Source organism: Anabrus simplex, chromosome 1, assembly GCF_040414725.1.
Source record: "Anabrus simplex isolate iqAnaSimp1 chromosome 1, ASM4041472v1, whole genome shotgun sequence".
In the NCBI taxonomy this organism is placed as follows: domain Eukaryota; kingdom Metazoa; phylum Arthropoda; class Insecta; order Orthoptera; family Tettigoniidae; genus Anabrus; species Anabrus simplex.
Window position 1 is genome coordinate 1,196,872,506 of NC_090265.1, and position 27,160 is coordinate 1,196,899,665.

At 40.2% G+C, this 27,160-nt stretch overlaps 1 protein-coding gene and 1 pseudogene across 1 annotated transcript in view; one reads left to right on the forward strand and one right to left on the reverse strand.

The window, feature by feature from the left end:
* Positions 1-1,266: 1,266 nt before the first annotated feature.
* Positions 1,267-27,160, forward strand: part of Alg1 (ALG1, chitobiosyldiphosphodolichol beta-mannosyltransferase) — a 67,269-nt gene continuing 41,375 nt past the window's right edge. Inside the window, exons 1-2 of the mRNA XM_067137554.2 lie at positions 1,267-1,555; positions 18,079-18,421. Coding sequence (XP_066993655.2) covers positions 1,348-1,555; positions 18,079-18,421 — 551 coding nt within the window. The 5' untranslated portion in view covers positions 1,267-1,347. The remainder of the gene's footprint in view (positions 1,556-18,078; positions 18,422-27,160) is intronic.
* LOC136858833 (uncharacterized) lies at positions 9,958-15,431 on the reverse strand (annotated as a pseudogene).

The following is a 27,160-nucleotide window of genomic DNA, read 5'->3' on the forward strand; positions in this document are numbered from 1 at the left end:
CTGCTTTTCTTTGGATTTTTTCCAGTTTTTGAATCAAGTAATTCTGATGAGAGTCCCATGCACTGGAACCATACTCTAGTTGGGGTCTTACCAGAGCCTTACAAGCCTTTTCCTTTACATCCCTTCTACAACCCCTAAACACCCTCATGGCCATGTGCAGAGAGATCCGTACCCTTTATTTACAATCCCATTTATGTGATTACCCCAATGAAGATCTCTCATTATATTAACAGGTTAATGTAAGCAGGGAGCATGACCAACAAATGGCAAATAAGCTAATATGGGAAGGACAACTGATTCAGAATGTGATGGAACCAACGAGAGGGAAAAATATCCTGGATGTGTTACTGGTAAAACAAGATGAGCTCTATAGAGAAACCGAATGTGCGTCGCGTGTCTTATCTACAAACCCACTCCTGAGATCCTGGTAATACTAAATCAATATTTGATTGACTCAAGTATACAGTTATAATTTCTTTGTCGTCTGCTTGTATGTCACTCATTCCTTTCTATTAATTATGTCCACCCTGGTTTAAAGAAATAAAAAAATCATTCTACACCCTTTGTATTGCTTTTCTTAATCGTTAATGATCCGACCCCTTATGCTCACAAGCGTGTTATGTCACTCCTACATCTCTTGGATCGCGGTCTCTGGATTCGTAGTCTTACTTTTATCATTCTTTTTGACGTGGTAGGTCAACTATTATTAATAGTTACATTTAGTTGATGTCTCTCCGTCATTCTGTTTTATACGTACTTTCGGTGTAGCGCTTTTTGTATTAGTTTTCACTTTCCTAAACGACTATCCCAATAGTTTCCATTCCTCCTTTCCTTTTCTAATCCTGATATATGTTGATCCGGTCATATTTGTCTAGTAATATGCCGCCGAGGAGGACCATCGGGCGTGAAGATTTGCACCTTTTGTCCTTTTGTTTTTCCTGTGTATATAGAGACTGTGATAGGTAGAATTCCTTCCCTCAGATTGTCAAAGTAATACTTTATAGTGAATTCCTCCTGTGTTAGCAGTAGATACATGATCGCCACACCTCTATGATTATATCCCACCCGAGAGCTGTAAAGAAGAAAATGCTGAGCTGTTATTTCATATATAGCTTTGTGTGTGGATTGTGATAGTGCACTGCTGATGGTCTTTCATAGTTATTTGGACTGGGTAAAAATCACGTGCCAATTTTTTAAGAACAAGAGTTTCTTTATACGAGAAGTTCGACTTTTCAGCGACTCTCGATAGTCAATGAAATGCTATGAGAAACGTGGTGGTTTGTTTTGAGTTGTTTCAGGAAGGCGATTTGAATTTCCTGTTAATATCTGTTTATTTAATAAACAGAAATGTCGACGGAAGGGAAGTCAGTGTGCGTTGTTGTGCTAGGGGATGTGGGTCGAAGTCCTCGAATGCAGTATCATTCCCTTTCTTTGGCGAAAGAAGGTTTTAACGTGGATATTATAGGTTATGAAGGCTCTGAACCTCTGCCAGAATTGGTGAATAATCCTCGGGTTGTGTTTCGGTATTTATCTCGATGTCCTGATTTTCAGGAGTGTAAGTATTTGAGTGTTTGTTGGGTTAAGCCAATTTGTTAGATAATTATAACGTTGGACGTAATGGCTGCTTTAGAATGTTCGCGGCCGGGCTGAGTAGCGCAGACGGTTGAGGCGCTGGCCTTCTGACCTCAACTTGGCAGGTTCGATCCTGGCTCAGTCCTGTGGTATTTGAAGGTGCTCAAATACGTCTGCCTCGTGTCGGTAGATTTACTGGCACGTAAAAGAACTCCTGCGGGACGAAATTTCGGCACCTCGGCGTCTCCGAAAACCGTAAAAGTAGTTAGTGGGACCTGAAGCAAATAACATTATTATTAGAATGTTCGCGCATGTTTTTATGGAATGTGGTACTTGAGTTTAAGGAATACTGTCTGAAGGTGGTAAGATTACACTTTACTAACTCGTTCGCATTTTTAGGAAGGTGAAAATCATGCAAAAATGATGTGAAACGATACCTAAAGTAGATGAGAGATCCTTCCTCTATGCTTGCCAAGGTCTATCTACCTATCCCTAGAATTATACTTTGGCAGAAAAATTAAAACCGACACTGTGTCAGTCTCTGCTATTTTTGGTGTTCATTTTAGCTGCTGAGCAGTTCCTATTGTCTCTGATAGAGTTAATGTGAGGCCCACTGCTGCCACATATCTTTTGCTGGACGTGTTGATGTGTTGCATATATTATGAAAGAAGATTATAATTTTTTTTTTTTTTTTTTTACAAGTTGCTTTACTTCGCACCGATACAGATAGGTCTTATAGCGACGATGGGGCAGGAAAGGCCTATGGAAGTGGGAATGAAGCAGCCGTGGCCCTTATTAAGGTACAGCCCCAGCATTTGCCTGGTGTGAAAGTCGGAAAACACGGAAGACCATCCTCAGGGCTGTCGACAGTGGGGTTCGTATCTGTTATCTGCCGGATGCAAGCTCACAGCTGCACACCCCTAAGCGCAGGGACAACTCGCCCGGTAAGAAGAATGGTGACAGCAAGCAGTTATGAAGTACTCTGCTGCCACTGTGGCAAGTAACCTTAGCATAAAAGAGTTAATCTAACAGACACTCTTTGATATAACAAAATCAGAGTATAATAATATAATAAATATAAACAAATAAATAAATGGTAAATGAAACTACCTAACCACTGCCACTGCTGCTAGTTATGGGCTCTAGTTTTATTCCTTTCGTAGTCTTCTCTTCATCACTCGTATCTGAAGTGGATCTGGAATTTTCTCCCAGGGAAATAAATTTATCCACTCCATCATGTATGCATTCTCGTTTTGTAGCATCTTTCAGTTCTTGTTGCACATTCAATGTGAAACTAATTCGACACTGAAAAATATGGCTCCAAACAAAGAAACAAAACCAAAAACTTTCAATGTGATGTGCTTCCAGTTTTCTTGAGTCACTTCCTTGACGGTATCAACCTCATTGAGGGTGGAAATTTTGTTATGACGTGCAACATAATCCTTGACTTGACCCTGTATCATTTCTATTGGATTGAAGTGGCAATGATCTGGAGCGGATTAGGGTGTAGGGGAGCCTAATGATCTCAAGGCCATGCTTTCTTGCCAGTTCATCCATGTGGTATGTGGGTTTGGGCTTGTGCTCCTCTATGAAGTTGATAAGAATTCCCTTTGTCAAACAAGTGTAACATGGATGTTATGGCAGGAGAGCCATTCCAGCACGTGTGGCTTTGTACGTGAAGTTTGTGGTGGCTTTTCTACCTGCGCTGTGTGATAAGGAGCATTGTCAATTAGAATAATACTGTTTTCAGGGATGTCGGGGGGGAGCAATTGTTTCTGGAACAAGGGCGAATGACATTAAGCGTTGGAGCTCGTGTTGTTCTATGTTCCTGCCACAAGGCAGAGCTAGTGTTAGGTGGTCACAATACAACTGCAATATTGCATACTGTAACATGAAACTGATGGATTTACCGAGAAAGTGGCGTTGTGGTTAAGGTCGCGCAGTTGTGAGCTTGTATTGGGAGACAGTGGGTTTGAATTCCACTGTCGGCAGCCTTGAAGATAGTTTTCTGTGGTTTCCCATTTTCAAACCAAGCAAATGCTTGGGCTGTACTTTAATTAAGGCCATGGCTACTTCCTTCCCACTCCTAGCCCTTGCCATAAGACCTGTCTGTCGGTGTGACAAAATAAAAAACTGTTTGAGCTTCTGTAGGCCTACATAATTTAAGTACAAATTATTGCAGTTGTAATTGGGCGCTCTTTATAATATACTGAAGTACTATTTACAGAAATAAATGGTAAAAAATGTAATGCAGAATGCTCACAATTGAAAATGCTTACTTCTATTTGGAAGAAACTTTCAGTACTTTTCTTGCTGCTTTAGAAGATGTGGACTTCAATTCTCTTGATAAATTTCCTTTGGCTAAAACATTAAGGTGCACTAAATGCATTTACTCCAAGCTCCCCCACAGGTATTTAATCATGCAGCCGACCAATTTTTAGATGCCACCCCGACTCGTTGAATAACATGTAACACATGGATTTAATTTAGTATCTCTCCTATACTATAAACCCTAAAAATCTGAGAATTTGTACACACTTTCACAAGATGATATTCTTTTTACTTGCCATGACTGTTCATTTCATCACTTAGCACTGCTTGAATTACAGCCGTGCACTTCAGAGACCTCGGGACTGGCACATGTTTATTTAGATCACACATCCCATAATGCAGGAAATTACCCCAAGCTGTAGTAAAATGTTTTTCATCTGCCCACTATCTACTGCCAAACTGGTATACTGTGCCATCTAACGTACATTTGAATGTAAAAAGTTGGTACGAATTTAAATCCGACTGAGGTCAGATACGTTATTGTACACGCATGAATGTGTTAATGTAATGAAGTACAGTTGGTACAATTCAAAGAAGAATGGATTCATAATGTTACATATTTTGTGAACTGCTAAAATTAATTTGTAATTTTGTATGCTGTATATATAAATATAATAGCAGATGATCCTTAGAGCAGCATAAATTTTGAAATACTGGAAGTTCATATATCATCTCCATACAGTCTGAAATGTATCACCCTACAATTCACTTAATTTTAGCTTTTCTTCCATTGTAGCATCTATACGTTTTATTATGTCATAGCAGGGTAATATATTTGAGGCATTTAGAGTCACTACTGTACTAATCAATCAATCACTATTGATCTGCATTTAGGGCAGTCGCCCAGGTGGCAGATTCCAGCTAACTCATTCCTGGTTGCCAGCGTTTTGCCCCCATGTGCTAGGTTGGGCTCATCAGTTGGTACCTAGCACACCTACCAAGATGCATCGCTAGTGCATACCGTGGAGGCCACTGCGTAGGCTACTTGAAGCCACCGGCAGTGCCAATGCACTATGAGAGACTTTGTCTCACTGCCAAAAATTGATGCCTGCTTGGCCATCAGATGATATAGATGTTGATTCCCATAGGGAATCTGAAATATTTGTCCCGAATGAGTAAATTTATAATACCAATATAAATGGGCAGTTATTGGACATTATAAATTTTCCAGCTAACTCATTCCTGGTTGCCAGCATTTTGCCCCCCGTGTGCTAGGTTGGGCTCATCAGTTGGTACCTAGCACACCTACCAAGACGCATGGCTAGTGCATACCGTGGAGGCCACTGCGTAGGCTACTTGAAGCCATCGGCAGTGCCAATGCACTATGAGAGACTTTGTCTCACTGACAAGAGGCGACTAAAAGGGGCAGCCAAGGGATGATTGAATTAGAACCATGAAACTACTTTTGATTAGTACCATCACGCAGGGAACACCATGGGTTGCCTGTACTTGCGAGTAGTACCACTATATTAGGTATGAAATATGTTTGTGATTAGTAGCAGCAGAGAGTGTGTCACTGTGGGTTTCCAGTACCCATGAGTCGTACCCTTGTGAGCAACACCATGGGTCTGGGCGTTGCCTGTGATTAGTACCACTATATGAGTGGCACCGTGGGTCTGCGTTGCCTGCACTTAGTATCCACTATGTGAGGAACACCACAGGATTACCCTCGCCCGTGATTAGTACACCTAGGTGAGGAACACCATCGGTTTGCGTTGCCTATGTGTGGCGCCATTATGTGAGGAACACCATAGGTCTGAGTTACCTGTACGACGTCCAATACTTGTGAGTAATACCATTATGTGTGGAACACCGTGAGTCTTCGCTCCTTTTGATTAGTACCCCAACATGACACATACCATGGTTCTACTTTACTAGCGATATGTACCATTCTGAGGGGCCTTTGACCTGGATTTTGGACCCCTTTAGACATCAATCATCCTCGATTCAGGATTGTGCTTCAGAAGTGGTCCCTTGGTCAGTAACACTATTATTTATGATAGTTTTTTGAGTCGGATCCACTGATTGTTTTAAATTCATGTCCATCCTTTCATTCTTCATGACATTTTTTATTTTGGTCGGTGGATTTTTGAACTTTTACTTTGTCATTTCATTTCGTACCATTAGGGGTCGATGACCTCGATGTTAGGCCCCTTTAAACAACAAGCATCATCATCATCATCATCTTATGACAGGCAGGGTATACCAGGGGTATATTCTTCATCTGCGTCTCTCACCCATACGGGGTAACAATGTGTAATGTAACATAAGTACTTTGCATTTCATTCGGTTTTCATAAATATTGTGTTGGTATGAAGTATCACATAAATTTGACATATTTGAAAATTGTGTTGTACATTCCATATAAAGCATCAAAAAATTCTGTACACCATATGGCATCACACTATATTTTATGTTTAGTTAAAATTGATGCAACACCATATGGCATCACACATGACCTTGGTATGATGAGATGAAGTTTACTTAGTACATCATGTTAATATATCCCAACCGGGCGAGTTGGCCGTGCGCGTAGAGGCGCGCGGCTGTGAGCTTGCATCCGGGAGATAGTAGGTTCGAATCCCACTATCGGCAGCCCTGAAAATGGTTTTCCGTGGTTTCCCATTTTCACACCAGGCAAATGCTGGGGCTGTACCTTAACTAAGGCCACGGCCGCTTCCTTCCAACTCCTTGTCCTTTCCTATCCCATCGTCGCCATAAGACCTATCTGTGTCGGTGCGACGTAAAGCCCCTAGCAAAAAAAAAAAAAATATATCCCAAGATTATATAAACAGCCATAAGGCGTTTAATTGCTGTGGCACCAGCGGAATACTATTAAAATTCATGCCTGGCACCGGTGGAATAGTGTGCTACAATCGGCTCGGCACTCAACATGTTAAGATTAAATCGACTATTTATTATAACTGAATAGTTGTACAGTATTGAATAGGTGGATGCATATTTAAATTAAGTTTCCTTGTGGAAATTTCTGGGTCTTCACATTGGACTGCGGATAAGCAAAGGGAGTCTGCAAGGCAGCGGGCTAGTGGTGAAAAGCTGAATTAATTTAGTATGATGAGTAATGTCGAAGCCATTGGTGTGGGTTGGTTACGTGAGACTGTAGATAGATAAATAGATTTATTAACCACGAACAGGCTATTCCCAATTACAGATGGCGTACTACACATATAATCTATTTCCTATAAATAACTTATTATTTACATATAATTGCATATTATTTAGGCTACAAAATAATCACAAACTATAATGTAAAAAAAAAATAACATCTTACAATACTACATAGAAATCTATTATTTTGCCATATGTAATACTGACTTTCTGATTGTCTTTATATCAGAACAGAAGCAATCCACAGATTCCCCAACACTATTCAGTGTATGCAGTGACTGTATTAACCACGAACTCCTGTAGTGATCAGTTCTACACTTGGTCTCATGAAAGGTTACTCTATGCCTAGTGTTTCGTGCTGGAACATGAAGTGGTATTAGTTGTGGGAGCTCCGGACAGTCTATTCTATTTGTTATGCATTTTATTGCGAACATTACATTAGCACATTTGCGACGCAGCAGTAAATTCTCCATTCGCAACTGTTGGTAATACTCATTATATAATGGAGACTTCATCTTAATTCCGAAGCCCCTGTAACTCACCCATGTCATAAATTTTATCTGCACTCTCTCTAGTGAGTCAATTAAATATTGTTGGGATGGTATCTACTGTAGATCTTGGAACCATATTCCAACCATGACCTAATATAGGAAATATATAAAGTTTTTAGGGTTTGAACGGAAACTAAATCCCTACAATTTCTCTTAAGAAAACCCCAAAACCTAAGAGATTTCCTTGTTATAAAATCTATATGGTCCTGGAAAGAGAGACCATTTGCATTGCTTAATATGATACCTAAATCATTGATTTTATCTACACAGTTTAACTGTACACCATTGAAAGCATAATTATACTCTACAGGGGATTTCTTACGAGTGAAGCCGATTACATTGCACTTCTAAACATTGACCTGCAACGTCCACTTCTTACACCACTCGCTCATATGGAGGGCATCTGATTCCAAAAGTTTGCAGTTGTTTTTAGACTCTATCACCTTAAAGATTTTTAAATCCTCTGCGTACAAGAGACACTTGCTCGACTGAAGGTGCAAGGTCTGATCCTTGGCTTTGACAATATGAAAGTGACTGAGGTATGAACGGTGTTATTAATGCCAATTCCTTATGCAGCCAGTCCCTGCTATGAATGGTGTGAAAGTGTTGTTCATAGGGTCGGTTGATGCATTTCAGTGGGCTTGGCAGACTGATATGTAATAGCAACTTCAAGCTCGGTGAGGAAAGCAACAGGAACGGGAAACTACTTCACTCCTCATTTCCCTAGTACGCCTCTTCAGTGATGTCTAGGCCATCTATGGCAGCTGATGGCAGAGCTGTTGAGGATCCAACCAGTCTTAGGGCTGAAGACTGAACATACACATACTGACCAGTTCAAGTCTTTTCTAATAGTAACACATAAGTACTTACTACTATCAACTAACAACACTTTACCCTCCAAGTTCTTAATCCCTCTTTTCTGTCATTTGTTTTTTACTGAAACACAATTTCTTGCTTTTTCCGCTGTGGATTTTCATTTGATTTTCACACGCCCATTTTTCAATCGTATCTAAATCCTGCTGAAGCAGTAGTTCGTCCTCCTCTGTATCTATCTCCTGGTATATGCCGCAGTCTTCAGCAAAGAGGTGCACTTCCGATTTTATAGAATCAGGCATGGTTCCCACAGTGTAGGAAATGTCTCTGGAATACATCACAAGTGTTCAGTCCAATGGCAAAACGAGCGGAGGAGGAATCCGTTACTCTCATGGTTCCCAACAGTCGTGGAGGCAGAAGAGGTCATGCCAGATGAACTGGCTGCGAAGGCGCACCTCAGTAGTACTTTTAGTCTGCGGCAGTTCGTTGCAGCCTTGGTGTTTGATCCTGCATGTCTCATTCTATGTGTGCTGTAGGACATGGCTCCGAGATCACAGTGCGTGGATCAGTTCCTGGCATGCTGAGATTTACCCTAAACAAAACCACATCAGTGGCACTTCTTCCAAATGTCACTTATTACTTCGAAAGTCCAACAGTGATGAGATATGGATGGTGGGGGCAGGTTACATGTGAAATTGGATGCTCCTAGTTTGGACCTGCATGTTGGTAGCAGATGTGTGATGGTCGTCTCTCTGAGACCCTGCGACTACTCAGGAATTTGAACCTGCATCTGTGTTTGGACATGCCTGTTTAGGATTACTGCTGCCCACCCCGCATGGGGAAGGTCCTAGAAAAGGTGGGCTGAACATCGGAAGTCACATCTTATATCCAGCCGGGCGGCCACACCCAGCGTGTCACCCCTTGTGCAGTCAGAAATCAAAAGCAGGAAAGAGTCACACTCTGAAAATTAGAACATGGAATGTGAGAACTTTACTTGATGTGTCAGATAATGACAGGCCTGAGAGAAGAACAGCTCTTGTTACCCATGAGCTCTCTAGACTTAATATTGATGTTGCTGCTTTAAGTGAAACCAGACTGTCCACAGAAGGCAAAATTACCGACAAGGGGGCACTCCTTACTTGTCACTGCCGATTTGGCTCAAATTTATAGAACATGCAGGGCTTGGCTGGAAATGAAAGTACCCAAAGTGGGAACTCCAGATGTCCAAGCGTATAGAAAATAAAAATAAAAATGTTGACGCGGCTCTCGCACTGTATGCGCCACTTACGTTAGTGCGCACGCTAAGCAGTAGTTGGCGTAGCGGTAAGAGCTCGGACTATTAAGTTGTGGGTTCGACTCCCCGTGTGGAGACTTTTTTCCCTCTCTCAACTTTTATATTATTCATTTTCCAATTAAGCAAAGAGGTGAATAATTCATTATATTTATTTATATGCATAAGGCATAGAAAAGGTAAAAAATCGAGATTTCATTGTCAGACTTTTCAACAAGGGATTGTAATTAAAGCGCGTATGAAAGGACTGGTACATAAAAATTCAAAACTTTATTCATTGACATTCAGTGATTTACATTTGTCAGGATGATATTTATTGTAGAAACAGGGGAAACAATAATTATTTCTGCATCTATCACAAGTTATAAACGCCTCATTTTTACAACCACATCGTTGTTTCAACGTCTCCATAGAAAAACATACTTCATTGACATTCATAAAGCATTATCTCTCATCGCAAAGTTTAGAAGCGAACCATGCGAAACTTAACATGTTACCGAATATTGGCGCGGATAATTGATGATGAACAATCGAATGTATTTTTATGCAGTCTTCTCGGGAAGTTATTTCTTTTTCTTGCTCGATGAGATGAGAGCAATTTTGTATTTTTTAAATCAAGTGTTTGACCTGATGATAAAAATATACATCTCAGGGTTGCACCAGTGGAGTACATTTAAGGGGAATTACTTTGATGCTACATGTTGGCAATCCTTCTTCATCTAGGAAGAGTTTGTTGTATAATTGCAGATTTGTTTGTCCTCCCCAAGAGTCAATCAGCAGAAGAAATTTGTTCTCTTGTACGTACGGCTTCATCACATCCGTTAAAAATTTTGTACACAACTCTGTTGAAAGTTTTCCTGATTTTGAAGAAGTGATGACGGCATTCTTGTATTTTGCTGCGTATTCACCCACCGTTTTTGAGTCCTCGGTCCAAAGGAGCCGGTATTCTTTTGTAAGCATTTGTAAACTTTTGGCAATAGCTTTCTGGAAAGGCTCATAACATATTACGCTGTATATGAGTGGGTTACTTTGTTCATATCCTTTCTTTATATGAAAAACCTTTTTACCCCAAACTGTTGCAGGGTTCGGTTATACGTCAACTGGTACTGGCAACCTGGAAAGAGAATACGCGAATGTATATTTATTATACGCGCCGTTAAACAGAGTATTTCATTTGAGGTAGAGAAATAAGAATTCTTACTTACCTCTTTGATCAGTGTTGATAACAAAATCCTTGTCGTATTGAGGAATGAGAGCTTGAGTTTGGAGTCGGAACGTATCTGCCGCAGCAAGGATTTCCTGTTGTGTAGCTGTCTCTTTTTCCGACACAAATCTTGTAATTTTCCTCTGACAAATCTTATGCCTTTGTTTAAAGTCGATGACCCACGATTCGGAGGCTTTGAATTTCAACTCGGGAAATTGACTGGCAGCAGCAAGTGCCCATTGTTGCAAGTTTCTTGTGGTGACTTGCTGGTTACAACATCACGCTTCTACGAAGTGATCATATGTCCATGATTCAGTTATATTTATTTATCCTTTCGAGTTCCACCATTTTTAATATGGTGTTCCCAAATTTTCAAATCTCGCATATGCTTCAAGCGAGATGCTCCTTTCGTTTGCAAACTTTTAAAACTCCACGTTGGATGCGCTTTGGCTAGATTAACCACCATTATTTTGTAGTCAAGTGGAACGTAATCTGGATTCTCGTTCATTTTTTTTTCATCGGGTTCATACTCATCACTTGAAGATGATCTGGCACCGTCCAACATTTGATATTGTTCTTCTTGGTCGATTTCTTCACGCCAGATCAACTCTTCGTCACATATAAACTGATACTCCAATAAAACTTCCACTACTTTCTTGTGTATTTTACTTCCCATTTGAATGTGTTCTTCGGTTATCACTTCAGAACTTTCTGATGAGATTAGATTTTCTTCGGCCAAAAGATGTAAACCATAATTCATCGCTGTGTTCAATCATTGCTTCGATGCTTTGCTGTGAATGCTATCGTCTAGCTCCTGTTCTTTTTCAGTCAACGTTCCAGGCATATTAAAAGTTTCACATTGTCGATTTTTCCACAATATTTTCCTTACAATTTCATTTCACAAAACTTTCGATATCTTACAGAATATTCTACAGTACTCTCGCACAATTCAAGTTACTTGGCCAAGAGCTAGCAAACAAATGAGCTCCATAGCTAGTGTCGTCCTCCCTAATAGTTAGGGACACCTGTTTTCTACCTGCGCCAAGAATCTATTGTTCGTGTACAGCCGCCAGGAGCAACCTTCAGGTGAAAACGAATCTTATTGTGAAATGACTATTCACGTTTATGGCACATTCCCCAAGGAGGGGAGATAGCCAATAAAGGAGGAAAAAGAAGAATTTCTGTTTGAACACGTTGGGAAAGTTCGCAACTCCAAATTTTCTACAATTATGCGCTCATTAAAAGAATGACATCCGATATGCCTTTATCATATAAATAAATAAATTATTCACCTCTCTGCTTAATTGGAAAATGAATAACATACAAATTGAGAAAGAAAAGTCTCCACACAGGGAGTCGAACCCACGACCATGGAATTACTAGTCCGAGCTCTTACCGCTACGCCAACTTCTGTTCGGCGTGCGCACTAACGTAAGTGGTGCATACAGTGTGGAGCCGTATCAACATTTTTATTTTCTATATGCTTGGCCATCTGGGGTTCTCACTTCGGGTACTTTCATTTCTAGCCAAGCCCTGCATGCAGTAACGGCGCGTGACCTTCGTCACTGGGGGTTCAACAGAAGAAGAAAATTGCACCCCCCGCTCTCTACCTCTCTCGTTGTGGGCCGTAACCCCTAAAAATAAGATGATAGAAATTTTGAAAATGTGATCGAATATGAGAGAAGCAGACAATACATGCCGATATTTACCACATACAAAATAAGAAATATTTCACAATCAGCTTACCCTATGCAGACAGCTTATTCGAAAAATCCACTGTGCGCTCCTTGAGGGATGCAAACTTATCTATAAGTGCTTCGTTGAACTCCACAGAGTTTCGAACCAAGTCCTTTTCAATTGACAGCATAGCAAGAGCATTAAGTCTATCCTCGGTCATTGTGCTGCGTAAGAAAATCTTTATTCTCTTCAGGGTTGAGAAGGACCTTTGTGCTTCCGATGTCGCCATGGGAATAGTAATGACTATACGGTATTTAAGAGTTGTGTTTTCGCCAAAGACACTCTGCAACTTATCTTTTAAAAGAAACTGCAACAAAGTCATAGCCCCAGAAACAGTTCGAAAATCATTTCTCATGTATAATATTTCAAGTTCGGTTCTCAGTTTCGATTTGTCAAGAAATGGGTAGGCTTCACACGCTTTGTACAGAAGTGAGTGGGGAAACTCCTTCTCGAAGCTGCCAAAATTCTCAGCTTGAAACAGATTTGCTGCAAGAAGGTGGTTTGTAAATTGAAACCGTTCCTTTACTTGAAGAATGACCGTATCATAAATTTTTTTTGCCGCAACTTGTTTCGAGGTACGCTGCGGCCCTCATGATACCTTCACTGGCGGGGGCAGTGTGTCATGTTTGTCAGCGATGTGGTCAATTTTATTTTCCCAAACTATTTTTATAGCAGCCTTTGACTTCCAGCGGATCTGAATTTCGCTTTTGTAGCTGACTGTATAAAATGTCCACATGAGGCATTATCTGATGAAAAACAGCCAACCAGAACTGAAATAATGGGTGCTCCAATTTTAGACGCAAATCTCTGGCTTGCAATATGGGTTAGGCTGTCGAGAAGTAGTTTCCAGTTGATCCAGGCATTCGATGAGGGCATCCCTATTCTCGTAAACTACTTCAACGGTCCTTGATTTAAAATTCCACCTTGTGTTAAGCATGAGGCACTCTTCTATCAACTACTTTGGTCAATACACCGGATTGCTGTGGGGAGTTATGAAAGAAGCTGAGGATTTCACTTAAATCTGCAAAAAATATGCGGACATCCGTATTCTGGCTTGTCGCTTGTGCCATGACTAAGTTCAAAGAATGGGCATAACAGTGAACATAATGTGCATACTTAAAATCTTCCCTGAAGAGAGCTTGCACTCCTGAATGGCGACCACTCATTACATTTGCCCCATTGTAACTTTGTGCAATGAACTTATCTGGGCTTTCCACAACATAGCTCAAAGATTTTAAACACTCTGCTATTGTCTTAGCATCATGATTAGCGGGTGAGAGGAAACCCCCAAATCTTTCAACTGGCTTACCGTTGGGAAGAACGTAGCACAGTACAATAACTAATTGTGCTGTAGTTGATATATCGGTGGTCTCGTCTGTGATTACCGAAATGAAGTGCGCAGTTGTGATTTCTTTTTTTTTATTTTCTCGTGACAGATTTCAAACATGCACAAAAACAATTCATTCTGAATGTCTTTAAAGGTGCCTTTGAAAACCGTAGCTTTGGACAGATGGTCCCTTAATGCAACGTTAATTTCGGAACAAAAATTAACGAGGCCTCGAAATATGCCACAATTTGACGATTCACTTGTTTCGTCATGCCCGCGCAATGCCAACTCAAACGTGTCGCAGAACTTTACACAGTCGGTAATTTTTGACATCACATAACGATTTTTCCGTACTTGATCGTTATGTCTTTCCACAGACTGCCTGTAAGCACAGTCAAGTTGCTGCTGGATTGTGTCTTCCCAGAACATCAAATTCTAACTGGGCAAGCTTGTGAGATTTAGAACTTTTGTGTTTCTTTATTTTTTGGGACAAATGTCTTAAATCTACCACTCCGACTTTGGTCCAAGTCCCTTCGCTTTCCTCACTCACAAAGCATAAACAAGGAAAACAAAACAACCTGTTAGTGACTTCGCACCCACAGATCCACTCGGTTCTTTTGTATATATCCATTCTGAATTTATGCACGATTTCTGTAATTTTACTTTTAGTCTGCCTCGTTATATCAAGATCAAGCATTGGGCGCCCGGCATTCTTAATCTCAAGTTTTTGCTCAAGAGAGGGACAAGAAAAGTTGTCCTCTTAAGTATCTGGACACTGTTGAAACTCATTATGTAGCTCCTTACCTTTCTGGGGCGCAAATATTGTGGACACAACTACAACGCACAAAAATACACACATGGACAAAAGATTGTAACTTCTTTATATCCTAAAAAATAAGTTTTTGAACGGCACCACAGTGCAGGAAAACACTCACATGCTTGCACAGCGTGCAATAATATTATGAATTATAGTAATTACTACATACAAACGTGTACAAACACTAGTATCACACTTGAAAAACACGAGGAAACTATAGAAATGATGTTCACACTGTTCACAATGTTGGTAACTTAATTTTAAGAACTAGTGTGGGCTAGTCAATTAACGTTTTTATTGGTATTACCTTCCCGCTACTCTTTGGCTCAGTGATTTTTAAGCTAAGTTTCTCTCCAAAAAAGTAATTATTCCAAAGAAGGCAAATGAATAGATGTTTAGTAAGTATTGATATATTTGGGACAAGATATCAATTGGAATTTGGCAGTTTGTGACTTTTGGTAGTAATGATGCTCTTCAATACTGCTGCCTGGTTAAATTCCTGTAAGGGCAATAGATGGCAGGCACATACTATTACAGTTTTCTAACCCCAACAACATGACTTGCGACAGTCTTGAGAGAGTGGCATATAATACCAATATAGTGGTCCGTTATTGGACATTATAAATTTTCCAGCTAACTCATTCTTGGTTGCCTGCGTTTCGCCCTCGTGTGCTAAGTTAGGCTCGTCAGTTGGGACTTAGCACACCACCCAAGACGCAAGGCTGGTGCATACCGTGGAGGCCACTGCATAGGCTACTTGAAGCCACCAGCAGTGCCAATGCACTATGAGAGCTATGTCTCATTTTCAAAAATTGATGCCTGCCTGGCCATCAAATGATGTAGATGTTGATATCTTGTAAACAGTGGGGTGGAGGGAAATACCTCTGTAATTTTTGCCATCCTATTTATCACCCACTGGGAGAGTTGGCCATGTGGTTTGGGTTGCATAGCTGTGAGCTTGGATTTGGGAGATGGTGGGTTTGAATCCCACTATCAGTAACCCTTAAGATTGTTTTCTGTGGTTTACAATTTTCATACCAAGCAAATGCTGGAGGTTTTCTCTTTAATTAAGGCCATGACTATTACCATTCAAATCCTATCACTTTCCCATCCTTGCATCGCCGAAAACCTTCAATATGTTAGTACGATGTTAAACTACGAATAAAAAAAGTTATCCCTCTTGTGCAAGGCTGAAATGAGGATGTTCTTCCACTCCAGTGGCACCTCTTCTGTTGCACACAAATAGATGGAAAGTCTTTCTAATTGTTTCACCATGTTGTCACCAGCACACTTTATCAATTCTTTAGTAACAGGGTTTTTCCCAGGGGCCTTATTGTTTTTCAGTTCTTAATTGCAGCTCTAATTTACCGAACAGTGGGGCTGTGCATGTTAACACACTATGGCTATGGAGCCAAGCTCTGAATTCAGAAGTTAAGTGGCTTTGAACCCTACCTTCGGCTGTCCTGAGAATGATTTTCTGTGGTTTCCCATTTTCACTTCCATGCAAATTCCGGGACAGTTCCTATTCATAGGTCACAGTCGATTCCTTCCATCTCCTTACCCAGTTTCATTCACAATAATTCATTTCATCTTCATCAGCTCCTCAACTGAGGTTGCAGACATGAAGGACATCTGGCCATAAAATCATGTCATATAATTTCATGTTGCTTATCCCCGATCCCATATCAGAAAAAGAGTTAAGGGGTAGACAGACATTATTTTCCATCATCATTACCACCATCATCATCATATCATCATCATCATCATCATCATTTGTTGTATTGTTTAATTTTGTAGCATCTTAATCAAATTACAAAACAGTGGGTAGTGTAAGAAAGGGCCCAGAGACTTAACTTTGCCATCAATAAAGACTATATCTACTTATCTATTTTAGGACATTTTGCCACGTTATATCACTGCAAACTTTTACGTACTTTTATGATAATGTATTGATGATTCACTTCATCTGCACTTTTATAGCCTACAGGCTGGATGTATACCACATTAAGAGGCATCTATTAGAATGTCTCTGTTATTTTAAATATTCATAAAGTGAATCATATATTCACTGTCCAGTCTAATCTGACACTTTTTAATATTGTTGAGAAAATGTGGTTTCTATAAAACATTATTTGGTTATCTTGTGGATTCCTGTCAGTTGGGTACAGTCCACATGTTAAGCAAATATTTATAATCATTCCATCCAACAGCTGCTGTCCACAGTGCAAACATGTTGTGAACTAGACAAGATAGACTTGTGAATGTATGTTATTTTAAAATCAGGCAGACTGCAATAAAAAATTTGTTTTGTGTTCTTGAGAAGATATACAGGCTATTCTAATACAGTAATCCCAAAAAAGTTTGAATGTTATTGTCAAGAACCAAGAAATGTAGAATTAACTTCAGCTTTTAAAAATCTACCAATGGACTTATTTGTTTACACGATCATGAATCCCAAACCTCATGGCGCAAGAGCCCCGAAGGACCATGACCTACCAAGTGACTGCTGCTCAGCCCAAAGGCTTGCAGGTTATGAGGTCTCATGTGACCAGCGCGACAAATTCTCACAGCCATTATTCTTGGTTTTCTAGACCGGGGCCACCATCTCATTATCAGATAGCTCCTCAATTGTAATCACGCATGCTGAGTGGACCTCGAACCAGCCTTGACCTGGCCGGGAATCAAACCCGGGGCCTCCTGGTAAGAGGCAGATCCACTACCCCTGCACCGTGGGGCCGGCTCTTTACATGATCATGATATGTACAAATCATATATCTAGTTACTTTTCCAAACATTTTCCTTTGCTTTTCTTTGGTTTCTATAAAACATTATTTGGTTATCTTGTGGATTCCTGTCAGTTGGGTACAGTCCACATGTTAAGCAAATATTTATAATCATTCCATCCAACAGCTGCTGTCCACAGTGCAAACATGTTGTGAACTAGACAAGATAGACTTGTGAATGTATGTTAAAATCAGGCAGACTGCAATAAAAAATTTGTTGCCTCTCAAAATTTACAGTCTTGATCCTTTAGCAGAGTTAATTATGTAGGCTTAACATTGTCTGTTAGACCATTACAGTCTTGCAGCTAATACTATCTGCAAACTTTGCAACTTGTGCAATGAGTATTTTATTATTCACGTAATAAATATTTAATGTTGGCAACTGCAGCTGTCTAAAAAGTCATAACGGACAACCTTCAATTTGTATTCCCTCTTTAAAATCTTTTAAGTGATGTGCGCTTGTCAGTGATTTTCTTGTAATGATTGAACTAATGCTGGTTTTTCTGTCCCTTTTTTTTGACAGATTGTCCTCGGCTTCTGGCATATGCTCTAAAAGTCTTGTGGCAGAGCATCACCTTACTTTTTGTCCTGCTATTCAAGCGACGTTCTGATCATGTTTTGGTTCAAAATCCTCCAGCCATACCTGCTTTGGGGATATGCTGGTTTTATACTTTAATTATGTGCTCCAATTACATCATAGATTGGCACAATTATGGTTTCTCAATTATGGCTCTGACGCTGGGAAACAAACATAATCTTGTCAGGATATCCAGCTGGTTTGAAGGCTTTTGTGGCAGGCGAGCAAGTGCAAATCTGTGTGTTACACTTGCAATGAAAGAAGACCTTAAGAGTAGGTGGAATATAAAGTGAGTTTTGTAATTAGATTTAAATTCTTTATTTTTAAGGATAGGAACTCTATACTTGTAGCTATACCATTTGACTGTAATCATTTAATTTAATGAATTTGCTAGGAAATGCATTTTCCATTAAAGTAACCCTATTTTGTTTTCTGAAGATAATCTTCCTATCTCCCAGCTTTACTTTTTTTTCTTTATGGTACTGAGTGAGTGGCTGCACGGTTGGGGTCATGTAGTTGTCAGCTTGCATTCAGGAGGTAGGGGATTCAAACTGCTGTGTTAGTAGCTCTGAAGATGGTTTCCCATTTTCACACCAGGCAAATGCTGAGGGTATACTTTAATTATGGCCACAACCACTTTCTTCCCACTCCTAGCCCTTTCCTATCGTCACCATAAGACCTATCTGTGTTGATATGATGTAAAGCAAATTGTAAGCACTTTGTTTTCAATTTCAACCATTTCCATGACCACTGTTTTATATTTAAAGTCCATGCCCGCTCCTGAGAAATCTTTACAATCTAGAACCTGCTTCTTTTATTTCTGTGTAACCCTGATTGAACCTATAGCAGGGATGGCAAACCTGTTTTAAAATTGTTTTTGTCTATTATGCCACCGGTTATTTTCCTTTAAAATCATCACAAAGCCCCGCCATTTGTCTTAATTTTAGGTATTAGATTGCATTACAAATAAATCCATTCGACTGAATGTTTCATGATTTTATTTTGCAAACATCGCTGATAATAGATTTCAGAAAGGAGATACTGCAAATGTTAAGAATAAGATATATTTTTGCTTTAACCTAACAAAATTTGTAAAAAATATGGCCAGAGAATTAATTGTGACATACTTTTTTATTAAAGCGTAATGTTAAAATATGCTATGTTGGTAGATTTTCGACCTATTTATTACATTTTAAAACATTGAAATATGATAGTTCGTTATGCAGCGTGCCACAGAAGTCGTGTTTGCATGTCACCTATTAGCACATGTGTCATAGGTTCGCCATCTCTGGCCTATAGATACCTTCTGGTATGTCATATTTGTAGACCCCAGGGGTTCTTATCTTAGGAGCGTGGGTTGACGACCACAGGGCCCTTAGCTGAGTCCTGGCATTGCTTTGATTTACTTGTGCTAGGATCCTCACTTTCATCTACCCTATCTAACCTCCCTTGGTCATCTCTTATTCTTTTTTCAGCTCTAACGGTATTAAGAGTTGAGACCCTTTGTGGCCCTTGTCTTTCTTTGGCTGATACTTTCATTTTTCAAAGTAGGACCCCTTCCTTTTTTCTCTCTCTGATTGGTGTGTTAATAGAGGATGGTTGCCCAGTTATTTTTCCTCTTAAAACAGTAATCACCACTACCACCGTCATACTTGCAATCATATTTATTTATTTATTTATTTATTTATTTATTTATTTATTTATGTATTTATTTATTTAAAACAGAGAGATGCTGAATTTCACAATTCCACGGCAAAATAATTATTTACAATGGAGTAGCACAATGCAAACTTAAAAAATATAAAAACAGAGAAAAGTCAACCAATACCAAAAGTAGCAGAAGATTTCTTTTTTACAGTTGGCTTTACGTTGCACCGACACAGATAGGTTTTATGGCGATGATGAGATAGGAAAGGGCTAGGAGTGAGAAGGAAGCAACCGTGGTCTTAATGAAGGTACACCCTGGTGTGAAAATGGGAAACCACGGAAAACCTTTTTCCGAGCTGCCGACAGTGGGGTGCATCTCCCGAATGTAAGCTCACAGCTGCGCGCCCCTAACCGCACGGCCAACTCGCTCTGTCAGAGAAAAATTAAAAGCTAACATGATAAATGTAGGGAAACAGCAATTAATAGTAAAAATAATGGCAAATGAGAAGAATTACGAAATTTAATGATTGAAAGTAAAACAAATGTAAAAACGAATGTATACCTAGGCACAGTAAGGTAAATACAGATATGACACATGTGACGATACTGTACGGTAAAAAATTAATGTTGTTGTTTGAGTCATCAGTCCATAGACTGGTTTGATGCAGCTCTCCATGCCACCCTATCCTGTGCTAACCTTTTCATTTCTACGTAACTATTGCATCCTACATCTGCTCTAATCTGTTTGTCATATTCATACCTTGGTCTACCCCTACCGTTCTTGCCACCTACACTTCCTTCAAAAACCAACTGAACAAGTCCTGGGTGTCTTAAGATGTGTCCTATCATTCTATCTCTTCTTCTCGTCAAATTTAGCCAAATCGATCTCCTCTCACCAATTCGATTCAGTATCTCTTCATTCGTGATTCGATCTATCCATCTCACCTTCAGCATTCTTCTGTAACACCACATTTCAAAAGCTTCTATTCTCTTTCTTTCTGAGCTAGTTATCGTCCATGTTTCACTTCCATACAATGCCACGCTCCAAACAAAAGTCTTCAAAAACATCTTTCTAATTCCGATATCAATGTTTGAAGTGAGCAAATTTCTTTTCTTAAGAAAGCTCTTCCTTGCTTGTGCTAGTCTGCATTTTATGTCCTCCTTACTTCTACCATCGTTGGTTATTTTACTACCCAAGTAACAATATTCATCTACTTCCTTTAAGACTTCGTTTCCTAATCTAATATTTCCTACATCACCTGAGTTCGTTCGACTGCACTCCATTACTTTTGTTTTGGACTTATTTATTTTCATCTTGTACTCCTTACCTAAGACTTCATCCATACCATTCAGCAACTTCTCGAGATCTTCTGCAGTCTCAGATAAAATAACAATATCATCGGCAAATCTCAAGGTTTTGATTTCCTCTCCTTGGACTGTGATTCCCTTTCCAAATTTCTCTTTGATTTCCTTTACTGCCTGTTCTATGTAAACATTGAAAAGGAGAGGGGACAAACTGCAGCCTTGCCTCACTCCTTTCTGGATTGCTGCTTCTTTTTCAAAGCCCTCGATTCTTATCACAGCAGACTGATTTTTATACAGGTTGTAGATAATTCTTCGTTCTCGGTATCTGATCCCTATCATCTTCAGAATCATAAATAGCCTGGTCCAATCAACATTATCGAATGCCTTTTCTAGATCTACGAATGCCATGTACGTGGGCTTGTCCTTCTTGATTCGATCCTCTAAGATCAGACGTAAAGTCAGGATTGCTTCACGTGTTCCTACATTTCTTCTGAAGCCAAATTGATCTTCCCCCAACTCAGCTTCAACTTGTTTTTCCATTCTTCTGTAAATAATACGTGTTAAAATTTTGCAGGCATGAGATACTAAACTAATAGTGCGGTAGTTTTCACACCTGTCAGCACCGGCTTTCTTGGGAATAGGTATAACAACATTCTGCCGAAAATCGGATGGGACTTCTCCTGTCTCATAGATCTTGCACACTAAATGAAATAACCTTACCATGCTGGTTTCTCCTAAGGCAGTCAGTAATTCAGAGGGAATATCATCAATTCCAGGTGCCTTGTTCCTATTTAGGTCACTCACAGCTCTGTCAAACTCTGACCTCAAAATTGGGTCTCCCATTTTATCAGCATCAACAGCCTCTTCATGTTCCAGAACGAAATTATTTACATCGTTACCTTGATACAACTGTTTGATATGCTCCTGCCATCTTTCTGCTTTGTCTTCTTTCCCTAGAAGTGGCTTTCCATCTGAGCTCTTAATATTCATGCACCTAGATTTCCTTTCTCCAAAGGTTTCCTTGATTTTCCTGTATGCAGCATCTACCTTTCCCAGGACCATACAGCCTTCGACATCCTTGCACTTCTCCTTCAGCCATTCTTCCTTAGCTATCCTGCACTTTCTATCCACTTCATTCTTTAATCGCCTGTATTCTTTTCTGCCCTCTTCATTTCTAGCATTCTTGTATTTTCGTCGTTCATCAATCAGGTCTAGTATCTCCTGAGTTATCCACTGATTCTTAGTTGATCTTTTCTTCCTTCCTAACATTTCTTCAGCAGCCCTACTGACTTCATTTTTCATGACTCTCCACTCTTCCTCTGTGTTTCCTTCGGCCTTTTCATTTAGTCCTTGTGCAACATGTTCCTTGAAACGATACATCACACTCTTTTCTTTCAACTTGTCTAGATCCCATCTTTTTGCATTCTTTCCTTTCTTCAATTTCTTCAACTTCAGATGGCATTTCATGACCAACAAGTTGTGGTCAGAATCCACGTCTGCTCCTGGGAAAGTTTTGCAATCCAACACCTGGTTTCTGAATCTCTGCCTAATCATAATGAAGTCTATTTGATACCTTCCAGTGTCTCCAGGTCTCGTCCACGTATACAGCCGTCGTTTGTGGTGTTTGAACCAAGTATTGGCGAGGACTAAATTATGGTCAGTGCAGAATTCAACCAGCCGACTTCCTCTTTCGTTCCTTTGTCCCAATCCAAATTCTCCTACTGTGCTACCTTCTCTTCCTTGGCCTACCACTGCGTTCCAGTCTCCCATCACAATTAGATTCTCGTCACCTTTGACATATTGTATGAAATCTTCTATCTCCTCATATATTCTTTCAATTTCTTCATCATCCGCTGAACTAGTAGGCATATAGACCTGCACTATTGTGGTGGGCATTGGTTTGGTGTCTATCTTGGCGACAATAATTCTTTCACTATGCTGGTCGTAGTAGCTTATCCGCTGCCCTATTTTCTTATTCATTATTAAACCAACTCCTGCATTACCCCTGTTTGATTTCGTGCTGATAATTCGGTAGTCGCCTGACCAAAAATCCTGTTCTTCCTGCCAACGTACTTCACTTATACCAACTACATCTAACTTTAGCCTATCCATCTCCCTTTTCAGATTCTCTAACCTACCACAACGATTCAAACTTCTAACATTCCACGCTCCGACTCGCAGAATGTCAGTATCCATCTTCCTGATGATCGCCCCCTCTCGTGTAGTCCCCACCCGGAGATCCGAATGGGGGACTAGTTTACCTCCGGAATATTTTACCCGGGAGGAAGCCATCATCAGTACATCTTTCATACAGAGAGAGCTGCATGTCCTCGGGAGGTGGTTACGGCTGTAGTTTCCCGTTGCTTTCAGCCGTGTAGCAGTATCAACACAGCTAAGCCATGTTGAGTATTATTACAAGGCCGTATCAGTCAATCATCTAGACTGCCGCCCTTGCAACTACCGAAAGGCTGCTACCCCCCTTTCGATGAACCATTCGTTAGTCTGGTCTCTCAACAGATACCCATCCGATATGGTTGTACCTGGGGCTCGGCTATCTGCTTCATTGGGACACGCAAGCCTCCCCACCGCGGCAAGGTCACATGGTTCGCAGAGGAGGAAAATATTACATTATTTACAATAGAGGGAACAGCAATGAGAAAAGAAAACAAAGGAATATGAAGGAAAGGAGCTAGTGTAAGTTAAGGAAGTTTTGATTAAAGGAGGCATTTGAAGTGAAATGTCCAAGTTCCTGTCAGAAGATAAAGAGTTCAGGCAGGTTGGAATGTGGATAAAAAGTTCTTTGAACAAGAGATAGGTGGGAATTTGGAATGTAGTTTTGTGTCAGTCGTTTACGAGGACCAATTTATGATCAGTACAAAATTCTGTGGCTGCTTTTCTTTTCATCTTATAGACATCCATATTCTCTTTTGACATAGGAAGATAGAAACAACGAAAGGAACACATAAGGTGATAAACACAATAAGAGGTCAGTATGTGGAAGATATCCACATATTCATTCACTGCCATCTTCAAAGAGTCTTCTCCTCATCAATCTCAGTTCTTCTAAATCCATTTCTTCTAAGCTGGTTTTTTCTGCTTTCTGGCTTCATCGGGAAGGTAGGCTTTAACACTCATTGAGGGGCTGTCTTGAGATATCTTTTGTTCTGATGTGGGAATTGTAGGATATGAAGAAAGCTGGATGAACACAGAAAAAGGGAAGAGGCAAAAAGCAAGATGAATCCTCCTCAATCCTTTACCCTTGACAGGGCATGGTGGCATTCATTTCTTTGCTGTCTTGTCTTGGTTTACTTTCTGATGGTGTCATGGAAAGATTTTCTCATCAGAGGCTGCTCCCTGTCCACCAGTCTGATTGGGTGCCTTTCTGTGGTCTCTTATCCTTAACCACAAGCTTCACCACAAACTTCTCCAGAGTGCTTGTTCTTCTGGCGATGTGTCCAAAGTATCAGAGGAAAGTCTAGCTGATCTGCTCGAGAAGCTTAGTCTGGATGCATAGTTCCTCTAGCATGGACGTATTGGTTTGGTTCAGTCCAATAAACTTGGATAATGCGTTGGTAAACCCACATCTTGGAACTCTCTATTTTTCTCTTATCTGCCTCTTTGATTGTCCAGGCCTTAGCTGTATAGGTGCCAATGGGGAATATAAGGAAGTGAGTCAAGTACAGTTTTTTGTTCTTTGTAACTATACGGTTCTTCCATATCCTACTCAGCTTTGTGATGGCTATCTTGCCATAGTCGTTCTTCTCTTAATTTCATCGGAACACTGTCCTGTATTAGAAATTATGGAGCCCAAGTAGAGAAATTTCTGGACAAGCTCAAAACCAGGTATTACCCTCATCTTGGGTTGGTTGGATTTCTGCTGTTTCCTGCTACTGATCTTCCTGCCTGACTTTCAGAATTTGCTTCCGGTTACCTTTTCCTTTGATGAGGGCACATTACTCTTCAGCTGTTTCAGGAAGTAGAAGGTTTTTCAGCCTATTGTGAATGTACATGGAGAAGAATCTTGCTCGCTTGAGGAATGAGAGCTACTGTTCTGTAGCTGGAACATTCAGTCAATGAACCTTTCTTGTAAATGGGAATGGAGATTCAGTGACACAATTCTTCCAGTCCTCCAGATGGTATTGCACATCTTTAGGATTTTGTTTGATCCAATTTGAGCCATGGCTTTCAGTATCTCAGCAGTTATGTCATCCATCCTGGGTGACTTCTTAGTTTTCAGCAATTTGATAGACTACTTATTCTCATACTGCAAGATAGCAGGCCCCAGTTCTTAAGATTCCTCCAGGGGGTCGGTGTGGCCTTGGATATCCTTGAATAAATTCATGCAGCACTCTCGTCATACTTCTGCTATTTCCTCTGGGTCTGTGATCTTGACACTACACTTGTCCCTAATAACTTGGGTTTTGGGCTTTAATTTCCTGATCAAATACTTGACAGTTGTGGATTTCATTTTGGATGGCATGGCACTCAAGCCTGAAACAAGTGTTTCTCAGAAAGGTGTTTTTGTCCTGATTTCAGGCTCGTTTAATCTTCTGGTTGATCTGATGCAGTTGATCCTCCCAGGATCACTCATTTTGCCTTTAATACAACAACTTAGTTGTAGAGGGGAATCTGTCATCCAGTGCTTCTTTTTAACTTGAATTGTTCCACTCACCCTAACCGCACCCCCAACCCAGTTTTTGATTTTTTGCCAATAGACATTGACATTGTGATCACTCCTTTCCAAGTTAGCCTTATCCTTGAGGCCTTGCTGAATAGCTTGTTGTCACAGATTTCTGGTAACCCCTGCCTTTCCCCAATCTTCAGAAACTAGTTTTAGAGATAATGTTCCCAAGAGCCATTTGTGGCTAGAGTCACAGTCTGCACCAGGCCTAACCTTCACATTTTTCATGAAAGTTCTCTACCTCTTCCTGATCAGCATATAGTCAATCTGATTTAAATATTTCTTACTGGGATTGATCCACGTTGACAGTATTTGTGGATGGTTAGAACTTGGTATTCATTAAGGCAAGATGGTTTTCAATAGCAAACTGTATGAGGCATTCTCCCCTTTCATTCCTTACTCCTAATCTGAATGCTCTGACTGTTCCTTTCAGATGGTCTTCTGCACTTTTTCCTTCTTTGGCGTTGAAGTCACCAATAACAAAAACAAGTTCCTTTGATGGAGTTTGTTTTAATAAGACTTCTACAGCACCATAGGTTGCCTCCATTTTTTCATCCGGGTATTTTGTTGTCATGTACACGTGTAGTTTCCTTGGCTTGTCTGTAAGAGTGATCTTTATAACCCTGTCATTTATGGGTTCATAAGATTGGACAGCCCGAGTGATTCTCTTTCTGACAGGGAGTGTAACTCCTTTCTGTCTAGTTTTTATGCCTCCCTGATATGTATACCTGGTGGTGGTCTACGTGGAAATGGCCTTGAACTTTCTAGCATGTTTCAGATATGCCACAAATATCGTTCTTGTCTTGTATTAGCTCTCACTGTAGGAGATTCAATTTTCCTGTCTGAAGCAGACCTGTCGTGGAATGCCAGTTGCTATGTTGTCTATGAGATAGCTGTATCTTCTGTGTATATTTGTATATGGTTATATTTACTCTATGACGAGTGTGGGCTGTGGTTATAAAGGTTATATTGTTAACTTAACAGTGAAGTCCTCTTGTAACTTAGTAGTTTTACAATTTATATAACACAAGTATTGGTGCCGAAACGGCAACTTCGAGATTTTCCAAGTAACTGTATGTTCAGTCTTCAGCCCTAAGGCTGGTTGGATCCTCAACAGCTCCGTCATCAGCTGTCATAGAAGGCCTAGGCATCACTGAAGAGGCGTACTAGGGAAATGAGGAGTGAGGTAGTTTCTTGTTGCTTTCCTCACCGAGCCAGAAGTTGCTATTACATATCAGTCTGCCAATCCCACTGAAATTCATTCACCAACGGACCCTATGAGCAACATTTTCATACCATTCATAGCAGGGACTGGATGTAACATGTAACCAAGTAATTGAGGTGAGATTAAATACAGATCAGTATTGATTGATTGATTGATTGATTGATTGATTG